Below are 13,202 nucleotides of genomic sequence, written 5' to 3' on the forward strand. Positions count from 1 at the left end.
GTGATGATGGGAACAGTCTACATCTGTATCTACTCTTGGTAAAGAAACAGCGCTGCACCTCTAGGGAAATCCATTTCTCCCTGATAGGAGCAACCCTGCAGAGCCACAAACACAAGCACACATCTTGCAATATGGGGACGAGAGTCCCTATTTTGAAAGGCAAGCTTCCACTACCTTTTAGGCGTTACTGAGCTTTGCAGAGGCAACTTCCTACGGCTAAAGTCATCAAACACTTTAACTTCCTGTTCAAGCACTGCCATTACAGTGGTTTCACTTGGCTGTGCATCATGTGCTGCGGAGGGAGGAGGAGAGAAGTTGTGTGAGCAACTGAGGGTGCAGCCTGGCCCCACGGGGAAGGAAGGCTGGTGGAGCAGGGCCCTGGGAGACGTGGCAGTGCCTGCAGGGGGTGGGGACAAGGCACCAGGCCCACCATTAGCACCATGCTCCTGGGGATCCTCGTGGTGCTCTGCTTCATCCCCACTGCTGATGTAACAGGTAACAAAACCCCCCACATTTCAATGCTTTCCACTACTTTTCCTCACTTTGATCATCAGGAGGGAGAAGGTCAGGTATAGCTTTGAATTAATTTTGCACAAATTATTCTGTTTAGATGAAAGGGGAGAGACAGAGCATGCTGCTAAGACTGCACACGGATCAACTTGATGCAACTAAGAGGCTGATTTTTCGCCTGCTACAAGTATCCCTCCAAGATCAGACCCAAGAGCTTTCTTTTAATTTGATTTCTCTTCAGATGCATTTGGAAATTGCATGCACAGATAGAGGGGGGTTTATTTTACCTTTTCCCCCAAGGCTTTACAAATTTTGCTCACAAGTGCCTTCTCTTGGGGGGCAGAGGGGCTGAGCAGACCTGGTGCCAGTGCCTCTACTGGGGCAGCCTCTCCACCACCTTCTAAGTCTCCTGTGCAAAGCTCCAGGTCTCACCATGGCCTGGCTCGGTGTGATGGGCTGCAGAGCTGAGCCCACCCACATCCTCACAGAACTATCAAATAAAAGGACCAAAAGCAGAATTGCTTACCGATCTCAAAGAGGAGAGGATGGGAATTGCTGAGTTTCTGATTTTTGCATTGTTTAGTAGTTTATTGATACTTACTAGGTATCTAGCTTCTTTCTTCAACAACAAAAAATGTCTGTTTGTGATTTTGAAATCCCAAGTCTTAGTGAATCTTTCTGAATCTTAAGTTTTTGCGGCTGAGGGTATTTTGTCTTGATGTTGTCTTGCTGATGCAGTGTTTGTATGTTCAGAGCTAACGTCTTTCCAAGGAGTACATCAAAATGCAAAGCAAGGCAAGGGATGATGGCTTTTTCTAGTATAATCTTGAGACAGACAATTCTTCAGACTGCTGGCCTGTGAACTGTTGTTATTGGGTCTTCACCAAATATCAGTGTTTTGTATTTTACAGGGAAGTATCTACAGATAGGAACAAAAATCTGTTTCCAGTACAAAACTTCTCACATATAGAACATTTTTAAAGAGTTCCTTTTTCTAATATGAGATACTAATATGAGAGAACGTATTTTTCCTTATTTCTGCCTTATTTTTCTATAATTCTTTTCCTCAGTGAAAGCATTGTAATTTGCATGACACCATGATCTACATTTCTTTAGGAGATCATAGGCTTTTTCTTCCTTGTCCTTTTCCCATGTTTATAATTCTGTGTTTGCAATATCGTAATTATTTCCACAGCGGGCCCCTAGGTTGTCAGAGAAGACACTGATTCCAGAAGGGGATAAGTATCAGCAGTGGGTTAACAGTTTTAAAAACATTTCCATGAGGTGCAAACAGCTTTTAAGCAACTCTCTTGAATTGCAACAAAATAAAATACAGTGTGTGATTACCAGACACACGGGTTATGCCATGACTCTATAGACATTTAAACACTTGTTTTGCATGAAGAACTTTGGTTTCTCCAATAGCTTCACAGAGAATGTTCAACTCCTTGAAGAGAAGCACATGAGGTCGCTTGCTTGTCAGGGCTCTCATCTTTCCCCCATATCTTTTCTCCATGTCTTCTCTTCATTTTGATTGAGATGATTGATCCTTAGTATGTGGAAAACATTAAGGCAGGTCAAAACCCTGCAGGACTTCCTCAAGGTGCAAAGTGTATTATAGGACTCAGTTATTTTGTTTTGGGGAATACAAGAGAATTTGTCCCATTCTGCTGCTGTTAGACTGTACCAGTGAGTGCTGCAGGTTGAGTTTGAATCACGGAAAGGGACTTAAAAGATCAGCTTGTTCATTTCCCTTTTGTAGAAACACTAACATTTACAGAGTTTGTTCTCCCTGCCTTTTTGTTGGCTAAATAATTACCTTGCTCTTGTCTGTCAGAGAGGCAGCTAGACCAAGTTGCCTGTCCCATGTATTTTGTGAAATAAGTAATATAAGTGGGTTCCCACTGCAGTGTACCACAAATTACCTCATCTTTTTACTACCCGCATAACCTTCTGGCTTATGGTCTCTGGGTGTTAAAATCAACCTCTAACCCACTAGGGTTACCAGAAGGCAGAAGATGCATGAGGCAAGGTTAGCTGAGATTAGGATGACATCAACAAATTCTTATTTAAAAAAAAAAATAAAAATCACAAACTGACAAGAAAAACCCCTGTGCTCACACTGAGTTTGATTAAAGCAAGAGTGTCACCTGGGCTTTATGTAGTACTGTGCTTCCTGCAGTACTCGCACCGAGGTAGGAAAGATTAGCAGAAAGCAAGTCTATAACGGCTAGAAGGGGCAAATCTCTCCAGCTGCACTTTATACACACAGCGGGGTGGCCTAAAACCAAAGTAAAAGAGAAAGACCCTTGTATCTGGGAAAGAAGAGTAAAGGTAATTGAACAACAGACCACCAGCAGCAAAACTGGAAGAGCTTTGTTTATAACATAGCTGTGTGTCTTTCTGTTTGTGGATTAAATAAATTCCCTTCACGTTTTCCCCTAGCCCTCCAGGAACTTAAGCGGGCCATTTCCTTACAGAAATCCCGACTTATCCCAGATTCTTTGCTCTGGCTAATAGCTGCTTGAAGTCAACGGGCATGGAAAAGAAAGAAAGGGGAGTACAAAATATTTTTAGCAGAATAATTTTTTCCAATAGCTGATGATGATTCATGGAAAGTTCTGGAAAAAAACCCCTCAAAATAGTTATTTTCCGTACTTTGTCGTCTCTATTTCACTTTCTTGGCAAATAAGAAAGAAAGAAAACAAAACTTCAATGAAGTTTTACTTGCATCAGGGCTCCACGATTAGAGAGTCAGTATTTTATGGATATTATATATGGATGGCATTTTGTTTTTCATGATGCAGAAACCCCTCACGTGATTTTAACAAATGTCTAGCATGACAAATAAGGTATAAAAAAGCTTAACAAACATTTAGAGATCTTACACACCATTGCACATGAATCCTAAGATCCTGAGAGAGCTTGCAACCTGTGTACACTGACTTAAATGATTTTACATTTTTAGACCACAGCTTTTTGAAACTGTAGACAATGATTTTTCATAACTGCTGTTTTCTTGGCTGGGTACGGCCAAGATACAGGTATTTATTACTATGCAGCGTGACTGAACACAGCTCTGGAAATGGCAATCATAACCCTATTTAGGGGAAAGCATACACTAATGGAAACACATACTAAATGTTTCAGAGTTTCACCATTTTAATAAACCCAGAGTAACATTTATGAGAAAAACTGTCTCTGTGAAGGCAAAAGCAGCCTCAGCCCAATGTTTGCTCAGAATGGTCCAGATCCTACTAAGAATATAATCAAATCCTATTCAGATCACAATTGAAGTAAGGGATGTTTGGCCTTCCTCTGTTTTCCCTGTGAAACTAGTACACGTTTTGGCATGATTGACTTTCTTCAATTCAAAGAAAATCCAAGCCCGGAGGAGGAGGATGACAGCAGGGCCTGTCTAACATGCCTGTAGGGTAAGCCTGCCTTGCCCCTGCTGGCATTGCAGCCCAACCAATTCATGTGGTGCTAATTAATTCCTATAAATGAAAACCAAAAGATCTTGCTCAATCAATTTAGATTTGAACTATTAGACCCACTTTGTGAAAACGGACTTGGGTGCTTATCTTAAATCATGTAGGAGCAGTCTTCATTTACTGATCCACAAATAAACTTTTTCTCACTGCTTGGCCACCCTTCATCCTAACATTTGCAGCATGGGGCTGGGTTATCAATGCCCAGCCTGCATGCCAAGGCACACAGACTAGACCGTAAATCCAAGAAGTGGAAATAAGTCAAAGGAACTTATTTTTTTAGGTGGGTGTATCAAAAGAGACTGGTTGCCAATTAGCACAACATCATGGCAGGGACACAAATAGTCCAAAGCTGCAGTTAAATAGTGGAGCTCAAGGCATGAAGCTATGTAGTAAACACCAGGAATCCAGATTATCTGACAACAGAGGAACATGGCGGGTAAGTCATAGGGGTCTGCAGATGAGTCTAAATAACATTTGAAGGTGGTCCCTCAGTGATGAGATTTTTAGTGTCCTTTGTCTTTCCTCTGGCCATAGCAAAAATCGGTTCAGGCTGAGCAATAAACATCTATTAGTTTGCTGTAAGTACTTGCAGTGAAAAATAGGCAAGCGTTTTTCTGAAGTGTAATGCTTTTGCAAGTGTCTGTTCCTATTTTGGTTGTAAACTCTGAGGCAGAAAAGGTCTCTTCTGAAGGTGTAGACAGACCCTTTGACAATCAGGGTTGTAGTGGTGGGCACTGCTATGGTGCAAATCAGACTCAAGTAAGATGTGTAGAATTCTGCTGTGGTAAAGGTAGAACAATTCTAATGCAGAGTTGCACATTGCCATTTAGGCCAAAGATCAATTTTCTGGCCAACAAAAATATGACCAAATACCTTGTCTAAAGGGATGGAATCCAAACCTCACCCCTTACTAGAATGCCTTATAAGCCTATGCGAGCACTTTTGTCGGAAAATGCTGATTCGATGAAACTGAAGTGTTTTGCTGAAATGTCTTCATTTCGATGAAAATTTACCACAGGCAGCACCTCCACTAGAAATTTCCCTTGTCTGTTATTAATCTGCCACTCAGTATCAGGATTTCAAGATCCATATCTCTTTCTGCTGGAAAGCCTGGAAATACTCATCCTTCATCAAACCAAAAAGTTTCACCGTGTTTGGGTTTCCCGAAAACATGGGATTTCAGAGCTGTGATGAGCTCTGCTCCACCCTCCCCACTATCTTGAACAAAGAGACAAAAGGAAGATGGACTACAGTCTTTCTTTGCTAAAGACAAGATAGCAGAGTATTCCCTGTCTCACATCTTTCTGCTCTCATGAGAAGAAAGGACTAGTAAACAAGACTTTCAGTGAGAAAACTAACAACTTCAGCAGTTTCATGGGTTGGGCTGGTAAATGGAGACCTGCTAGCCGTGGGTTGTTTTTACTGCCTACATCCTACAACTAGTCCTGGCTACCTCATGCATCTCTTTTTGTTTTACCCTCTGTTAGCATGTTCATCCAAAAGGAGTACCCTAAAGAGGTTGGGGTACTCCATCTTCTTGTGCAGGTGTGAACATACTAAATGTAGCCATTTGGTACTAAATGTTGTTAAACATGGTGAAATACTTGTTTTCTGGGCATTCTGGATCTGGTCTCCTTCCCACTCCTTACTAGACTGTTTTAAGTCTCGTCACATGGATTAAGTAGAAAGAATATAGGTTTTGCAGTAGGTTTTGAGGACAAGAGATACAATTGTCATTCTTACAACCACAGCAATTCTCAGGGATCTATAAAAGGCTGCTAAGAGCTATGTGAGTTGAGCTTGCATGAAGACTTACACAGTCATATACACACACAAAAGGGCTGTCCTTAGTTCTGGCAAGTTCCTATCTTAAAAACCAAAACTCCCTTCCTCTTACTTATGAATTATCATTTGAAAAGTAGGGGCTGATTTGTACAGGATGAATTTCCTTGGAAGAAATTGTCTTTCTGCATAGCCCTTGCAGTGTTTCATTGTTTGGCAGATAGTAGCACAGAGGTCTACATGTCAGAAAACATTTCCTGTTTATGTATCAGTCCAGTCAATCCAAATTGAATTATACCTTTGTGCGATGCGCCTTTTTTCAAGCCATTCAAGTGCTAAGTGCCAATGTAGTGTCAAATTAGTCAGCTCCTGAGTCCTTTGAGAGATTAAGGATCTCCTACAGCTGCTAGCTAGAGAAATGACTTATTTTACATTAAAATGATAGCAGGTCATGCTTTTAGTGCTCATCATTCAAGGTCCAAACCCTTGAAATGGTTCAGCAAATTCAACCTGCAAACTCTTCAAGTCTCGTCCTTGGATTAAAAATATTCTCTTATCTGACTGCTAAACTAAGCATTTAATTCACAGTATTTTCACTCCATAATGTCCCCCATGGAATCTGCTTGCTAAGGAAAGGATAGACTAAGGTAGCTTTCTGAGCTACACACACAAAGTAGCTTTCTGAGCCCTGATTTTAAATCTTAATCACATGGGCCACTTTCTGTACTAGTGTTCTGACTGAAGAAAAATACTCTTGACCTCACAGTCTCCCCTAGTGACTATATAATTATTTATATAGAGGGGGATTGCTGCAACAAGAGCTCCTGTGAGAAACTGCTTCTGCAGCGTGGTGGTTACATACTCCCTTGTAGGAAGCATCAGCAGGGGAGAGGAGATACGGAGAAGAGTTACACGGGAGGATGTGTGGTTCTGAAGTCTCATACTGTATTTTATAAACAAATGTTTTTCTCACTTTCTCCCCTCCTCTCCCTTCCAGAAAACAAGATTTTAGTGGCTCAGCGTCCTTTGCTCATTGTAGCTAACAAAACTGCAACTCTAGTCTGCAACTACACATACAATGGAACAGGGAAGGAATTTCGAGCTTCGCTGCACAAAGGAACAGACAGTGCAGTTGAAGTTTGCTTTATTTCATGGAATACAACCAAAACTAGCAGTAATTCAAATAAAGAATTCAACTGCGAGGGGATTCATGATAAAGACAAAGTAATCTTCAGTCTTTGGAATATGAGTGCCAGCCAAACTGACATCTACTTCTGCAAAATCGAGGCCATGTATCCACCCCCATATGTCTACAATGAGAAAAGCAACGGGACCGTCATTCATGTGAAAGGTAAGCTGGGAAATCTCTGTAGGCCAGTATCCTCCTTATACACACTCTCTACATGACTACTTGAGGCAGTTTGTTGCCTTAAAAAAGAAAAAAGTTGAGTTTCCTGGTAAAACCACATTCCTGCTCCTGATGTCCTGAAGAAGGCATCTTAAAATGATGATTAATACAAATGGTACATTGGAACAAGGAGTAAATAAGCAGAGATTGAGGTTTTTGCTTTCATGTACTTAAAGTTTTCTTTGTTCTTTTTTTTAAAGATACACCCATCCAAACACAAGAGCCCCAGTCTGCAATTCCTTTGTGGATTATGGTGGCAGTGACTGGAGTTCTTGCTTTCTACAGTATGCTAATAACTGCAGTTTTTATAAACTACTGGGTAAGAAACTACTGTTTCCCTTTGCTTTATCTGATCTTTGTCCTTAGTTCATTTCTCAGGCTGTACTTGCCACGTTTACCACAAACTCACTGATACCCCTCACTTCAGGATCACAGTGCTTCTTCACCCCAGCTATATATGCACACCCATGCTATGCCCCAAAGGAGTTGAAACACCAGATGCTCTCCAGGTGGGCAATCAGGCCTCTGCAGCAGAGTTCTAAAGCTAATAGTAATGCCATAGTGTTGGCAGTGCCCTGCACACCAGCAATACTGGGACACTATCTCTAGCTCTGCCGCTCTGCCAGTTGTCCCTGTCAAATCTAGCACAAGCATTCCTGGCAAAACCCTTTGAGACTATACTGACAGAAGGAGCTCACCCTACAGTAAAACAATCTTTAGGGAACCCTCAGTTGGCCCAAGACCATCTGCACTGATGTCTTGTGCCTATCTAGCCATTCCCTCGAGTACCCACTGTTTCTGGCAGCCTGATTGCAAGGGAAATGGAGCACTGGGATCTCAGTAGTCCCTCATCTGCCTCTGTACATTAACCCTAAGAAAGCTGAGACAGTCTTATGGCTCATTATTTTTGCTTTCTAATCTCTCTGGAGAGTTGGCTGGCCCAGGTCACATCCAGCTCTGCCTGCTGGGGTAAAGAGACAGTGAGCCATGATGCAGAGGCAGCAGAAGGACATCTTACTAGACAAGTCTTAGGATCGTGATCTCCCAGAGCTGATTTACACTACTTACTCCACAAGGGAAAGACTTGAACAATAACCATAGAGAGCTCTGTTCCTTGCACTCTGCCTTTCCCCTGTATCTTTGTCATTAAATAGCAATTTTCAACACATTACGAAGCAGCCTGTATAAAGGGCCCAGAGTCCCTGACAGGTTAAATGTCACATGTGTACAGAAAGCCACCCTCACTACTAGCTGAAGCTTGAGATCTGTTAAATGTTTCACAAAAATACACGTGCTCAATATATGGCTATTTCTAATGGAAAACTATCAAATGGGGCATCACAATAGGAAAATACAAAAGCAGGTTAAGTGGTCCTTCTTTGTGCTTTATTGTAGAGGCTAACTCCTAGGAGAGCTCAGAGGATCACAGCAAACAGCTGCTGGTGTTACAGTGCTGTGCCCTGATGAGATACTGTAGCTTCAAATCCATCATTTGCCACATCTGAACCATTTTCTTTCTGCTATATTTGTTTGGTACATAATGGCCACACACTTTGCTACTAACATGTCTGCCCCTAGCAAGAGTGACAAGGCTGCATTGCGATGTGTGCCGTTTGCTGCATTGGTTTTTACCTGCTGTTATCGCTGCTGGTGGTATTCTCCTGGTAATATGTACTTGGAGTGTGGATGTATTTAGAGTGTTGCTGGATGTAAATACAGCTGCCTAGAGGACATTGTGAATTGTACAAAAGGTCCTAAAATATGATACTTGACAGCCATGGCCAGCCTGTTTCACTTGAGTTCCTGAAAGCAGCTAAAGATATGTCTATTTTCATACAGTTCTGCTTTCCCTGGAGGAAAACTGCTTTCCTCTCCAAAAGTAGCAGTCTTTGATGCTGTTACAGTCCAGCATACACCCACACTAGTGAAATGTCTTTCTCCCATGCAAAATTACCTCTTAGGTGAATTAAAAGTCCTATATTATAGAGATAAACACATACAGGTAAAGTTTTTGTATCTAATGATTTACATGCATTGACTGCATTGCATGGCTTAAGCAGTACGTAACTTACGTTCAACACCTTGCACATATATATAACATTAATATAAAAAATGCTTAAAATGTTTCATAGTAACTGCCCCACTCTGCACGTACAGCATAATTCAGCCATCAGATTTTCCAATGCAAACCTCCTCCAATTCCACAGCATTACAAGTAAATTGCAGCATATGCAAGTATTTATGTACATAGGAAGGAAACTTAAGGAGTAAAAAGGAGATTGCAAAAGAAGGTATGATCAGTATTAAGGAAAAAGCATGGAATCACTTTACCTAGCCCCTGATCAATAAAACCTTGAGCTGCACAAAAACACCAACCTTGCGAACAGCCTGCAGCAGTCAGAGGTTCAAATGCTGCTGTAGCCACAAACTTCCTCTGTGATTATAGGCAAATTATTTCACCTGTCTTCTGCTGCTCTTATTTCTGAAAGAGACGATGCTTCCCTCTTCTCATAGGGGCATTGTGTGGCAGGAATTCAACAGTGGAAATGAGATTTTTCAAGCCCAGATAGTGAGACAGATAAAAGATTAATATCAGCTCTGATTCTTTCGTCCCTTGAAGGAAAGCTCAGAAAAACATATACATCGTATGTTACTGCTGTAAATGGTAGGCAAAGCATGATATAGATAGCCTGGACTCTTATTTTTCCTGCTCTTATTCTGTTTGAGTTAAACTAATTTCTTTTTTCCTCCAAATAAATGAAGCCAGCCTTCGCTTCTCAGACTATATTGCTTCTGCTGAGTCATTCCATAGCTGAGAATTGACGGTGAGAGGCATCGGTTTGTATCCTTAGTTTGCAGCATTCCTTTACCTGGAGAACTAACACTGTAAATCTCTCAGCAGATAAGATGGAGACTTACATTCAGGTTGGGCAAATTCCACAGATTATTTTATGAGAACATGTGTTCTAATTCTTCTGTAAATGTATTTAAACCTTAGGCTGCCTTATAAATATGACTGCTTCCCTGAACCAGGGCCTAGGGCCAGAACTGTCAGCAGTTAATATGAGTTGGGTGAGACAATTTGTTAATTCAAAGAAGGAAAATTAATCAAATCCATTATTAACAGTCAAAAGCCCTCTGCTCAAAGGATCCCTGTTCCCTTTCTTCTTCTCCCATTTTGAATGATCACCCCAGGTGAGACAGACTAATTGCAGAAATGTTTTCACACTTTTCTTCCCCCTTCTCCCACAGCAAAAATCCAAAAAGAATACGTACCATCAGAGTGACTACATGAACATGACTCCCCGGCACCCACCATACCAGAAGAACAAGGGTTACCCATCCTATGCACCAACACGAGACTACACTGCATATCGGTCCTGGCAGCCATGATACCCACCAGTAGCCTCGTGTGCTTCTAGGCAGTCACTTGCTCTTGGGCATGGAAGGATAGCTGCTCATTTTCTCATCATTATTGACCATGGAAACCTACACCATAGCAAGTATTGGCTAAACTTTGATATAATATACTAAAAGAAAAAAACCAAACAAACAAACATAAAAAGGGAGAGGGGAGAAGGCGGCGGGGGGGAGGGAGTAAAAAAGGTTTGTTCTCCATGACGGCCCAAAATGAGATACAACTTGTGTTGAGGGCTGCCAGTGGGTAAGACAGAAAGATGGCATCAGGCCTCAGAGCTGATCTCCTCCTAATACTTGTGGTTTTGCTCAGCTGTTGGGAGAACCAGAATTTCTGACCTTTCCCAATAACTGCTGCCTTTGGTTTAACCCCGTATTTCCTTTCCTGTATGTTTAATCCTCAGAAACCCTTGTTGCTGTTAAATGTGGCAAAATGAAAAAAAAAAAAAAAAATTAATGTTTTCCTCCCTACAAGAGCAGGGCACAGTTTGAAGTTCAAAACACATGCTTGAAAGAAAGAGGGAAAAGTCTGCCAGAAGGCATCCAAGCTATTAGGTTATGGCACCAATGGGCTGCCAGGACAAATCAAGCTGATAGAAAACTATGTTTTTCAAAACCTTCACCATGTGAGTCCTTATGTTGGGCACTTCGTAGATGGTCGTAAGGCCATTTGAAGTCATGACCAAGCAGCTTCACAGAGTGAGAAAATAATCAACCTGAAGACAAAATCAGGACAAGCAGGAGAGGAAGTAAACTCTGTTGTTGCCATGAAGAACCCCATTTCTGTTTTGTTTGCCTCCTACAGTGAGGGAACACAAGTCATATGGGAAGCATTAGAAGACAAAGAAGTCAGATTTTGAGGAGAGCTTTACTTTAATTTTTTAATTTTTGTTTCTATCCAAAAGGCATTCTGCTGAGTCCTCCTGAAAATTCATGTGCATCTTCTCGCACCTAGGTTGTAGCAGAGCTCTTTTGAAAATCTGGGTCCAGTTATGAGCAACTAAAGATCACTTGAATTTTTTTCCCATAAGCACCCAGTTTTCGGATGTGAGAGTGTCCTTCATTCCCACCACTGTGAATTGGACCTGCAAGTGCTCAGCTGCCTGCAGGGGCTTCTCTGGGCACTTCAAAGAACTTTGTGTTGACTGGAGGTTACCTTTCTATCTAAAGATGTTCTTCAGGAATGCTCCATGCTGGAGAAGGACAAAGTCTTCAGCAAAACCTGCTTCATTCTTTCAATTAAGCATGTTTACATTAACAAGACATCCTAAACTGTAATTGGGGTTGTCTTGGCATAAAATCTCTTTTCATTCTAAGGAGATGAGGTTTATTTTATAGGACTACTGAATAAATAACTAAATGACAAATAAATCCATATTCCCACCTTGAAATAAGATTTGGATTGTACAGTGTCTACTTTCCTCCAAATTGGGATAAGAAGATTCTTTCTCTCCATGAGGAGACATGACAGAAATAGAGATGTGGAAGTGTGTCAACAACCTGCTTTGACATCTGAACTCTAGAGAAAAACTTTGGCTCTTCCAAATGGGAAGTTTTATTTGAGTTTGCTGACCGTGCCCCAAACCTTTAATTCTGAGTCATATCGCCATGAATCATGTTCCTGGAGGGTGCTGTGCCACTTCTGAGCAGCAGTGAGGTGCCTTCTGTCCCCCCAGCCAGACACAGATCTGCCAGGGTAGGGCACAGGGCCCACAGTGCTAATGGCAAGCGAGGCTTGAGTGCCCACTGCCATGATGCAGTGCTGTGCATTTGGCACAGGACTGTGGTCTTGGAGCCAGCAGGCCCTGGGAGCTTTGTTCTGGGTCAGTTCAGCAAACTCAAAAGCTTATGATTGGGTTGAAGAACTTCAGAACAAAGTCTTTTTATTTATTTCTTCTCCTTTCCCCTCACCACATGCACAAACCCCCCAAGGCTGATATTTTTCCACATACATTTTTTATTCTCTTTTCCTGAAAAGTCCCTTAATGCGCCTTTGTACTACAGCCGAGGCAGCAAGGAGGATGTGCAAGGGGTGGAGGGGAGGGGACGAGGCCGGACCCATGGCAGTCCCTGCATGGTCCCAGCTTGGCCCTCCTTGCTGGCACTGACTGGGGGGGATGCTAATGCCTTGACACCTCCCTCCTCACGTGGAAGGGAGAAGTGGATGATCCTGGCAGAGAGCAGCAGGCTGGGCACAGCCCTCTGTCAGGCTACAGCACTGTCTTGCCATGCTCCATGCCATCTACCAGTGTTGTCACTGTATAACCCAACATTAACAAGTGCTCTGATTACAATACACTGTGAAAAATCACATCTTCTAGTGCAACGGTAAGGTGAGATGACAAATGTGTGTCAAAAGCATAAAACAGGGTAAACATTTTTTTGTTTAAACTGTATATATATACTTTTATATATAGATGTATCTATTTCATTATATCTATATTTGTTAGAGTTTTATTATACATTTTGCAATCTCCTTTTAAAATTATTAAATAGATACAGCAAATTAAATCCTGAATAAATGCATTGGGCCTGAGGCTAGTCAGAGGAAAGTATTACTTTCTAAAGCAAATGTTGGTATAATTTGCTTT

The 13,202-nt window shown here is 41.7% G+C and overlaps 1 protein-coding gene across 1 annotated transcript; it reads left to right on the forward strand.

Annotated features, from left to right (window-relative positions):
• The first annotated feature begins 357 nt into the window (after positions 1-357).
• CD28 (CD28 molecule) lies at positions 358-10,587 on the forward strand. Its single transcript, XM_074145614.1, has 4 exons — positions 358-495; positions 6,784-7,137; positions 7,395-7,513; positions 10,447-10,587. Exons 1-4 carry the CDS (start codon positions 441-443, stop codon positions 10,585-10,587), a joined length of 669 nt encoding a protein of 222 aa, XP_074001715.1. The 5' UTR covers positions 358-440.
• Positions 10,588-13,202: the final 2,615 nt, after the last annotated feature.

The sequence above is a fragment of the Numenius arquata genome, chromosome 3 (genome assembly GCF_964106895.1).
Source record: "Numenius arquata chromosome 3, bNumArq3.hap1.1, whole genome shotgun sequence".
NCBI lineage: Eukaryota > Metazoa > Chordata > Aves > Charadriiformes > Scolopacidae > Numenius > Numenius arquata.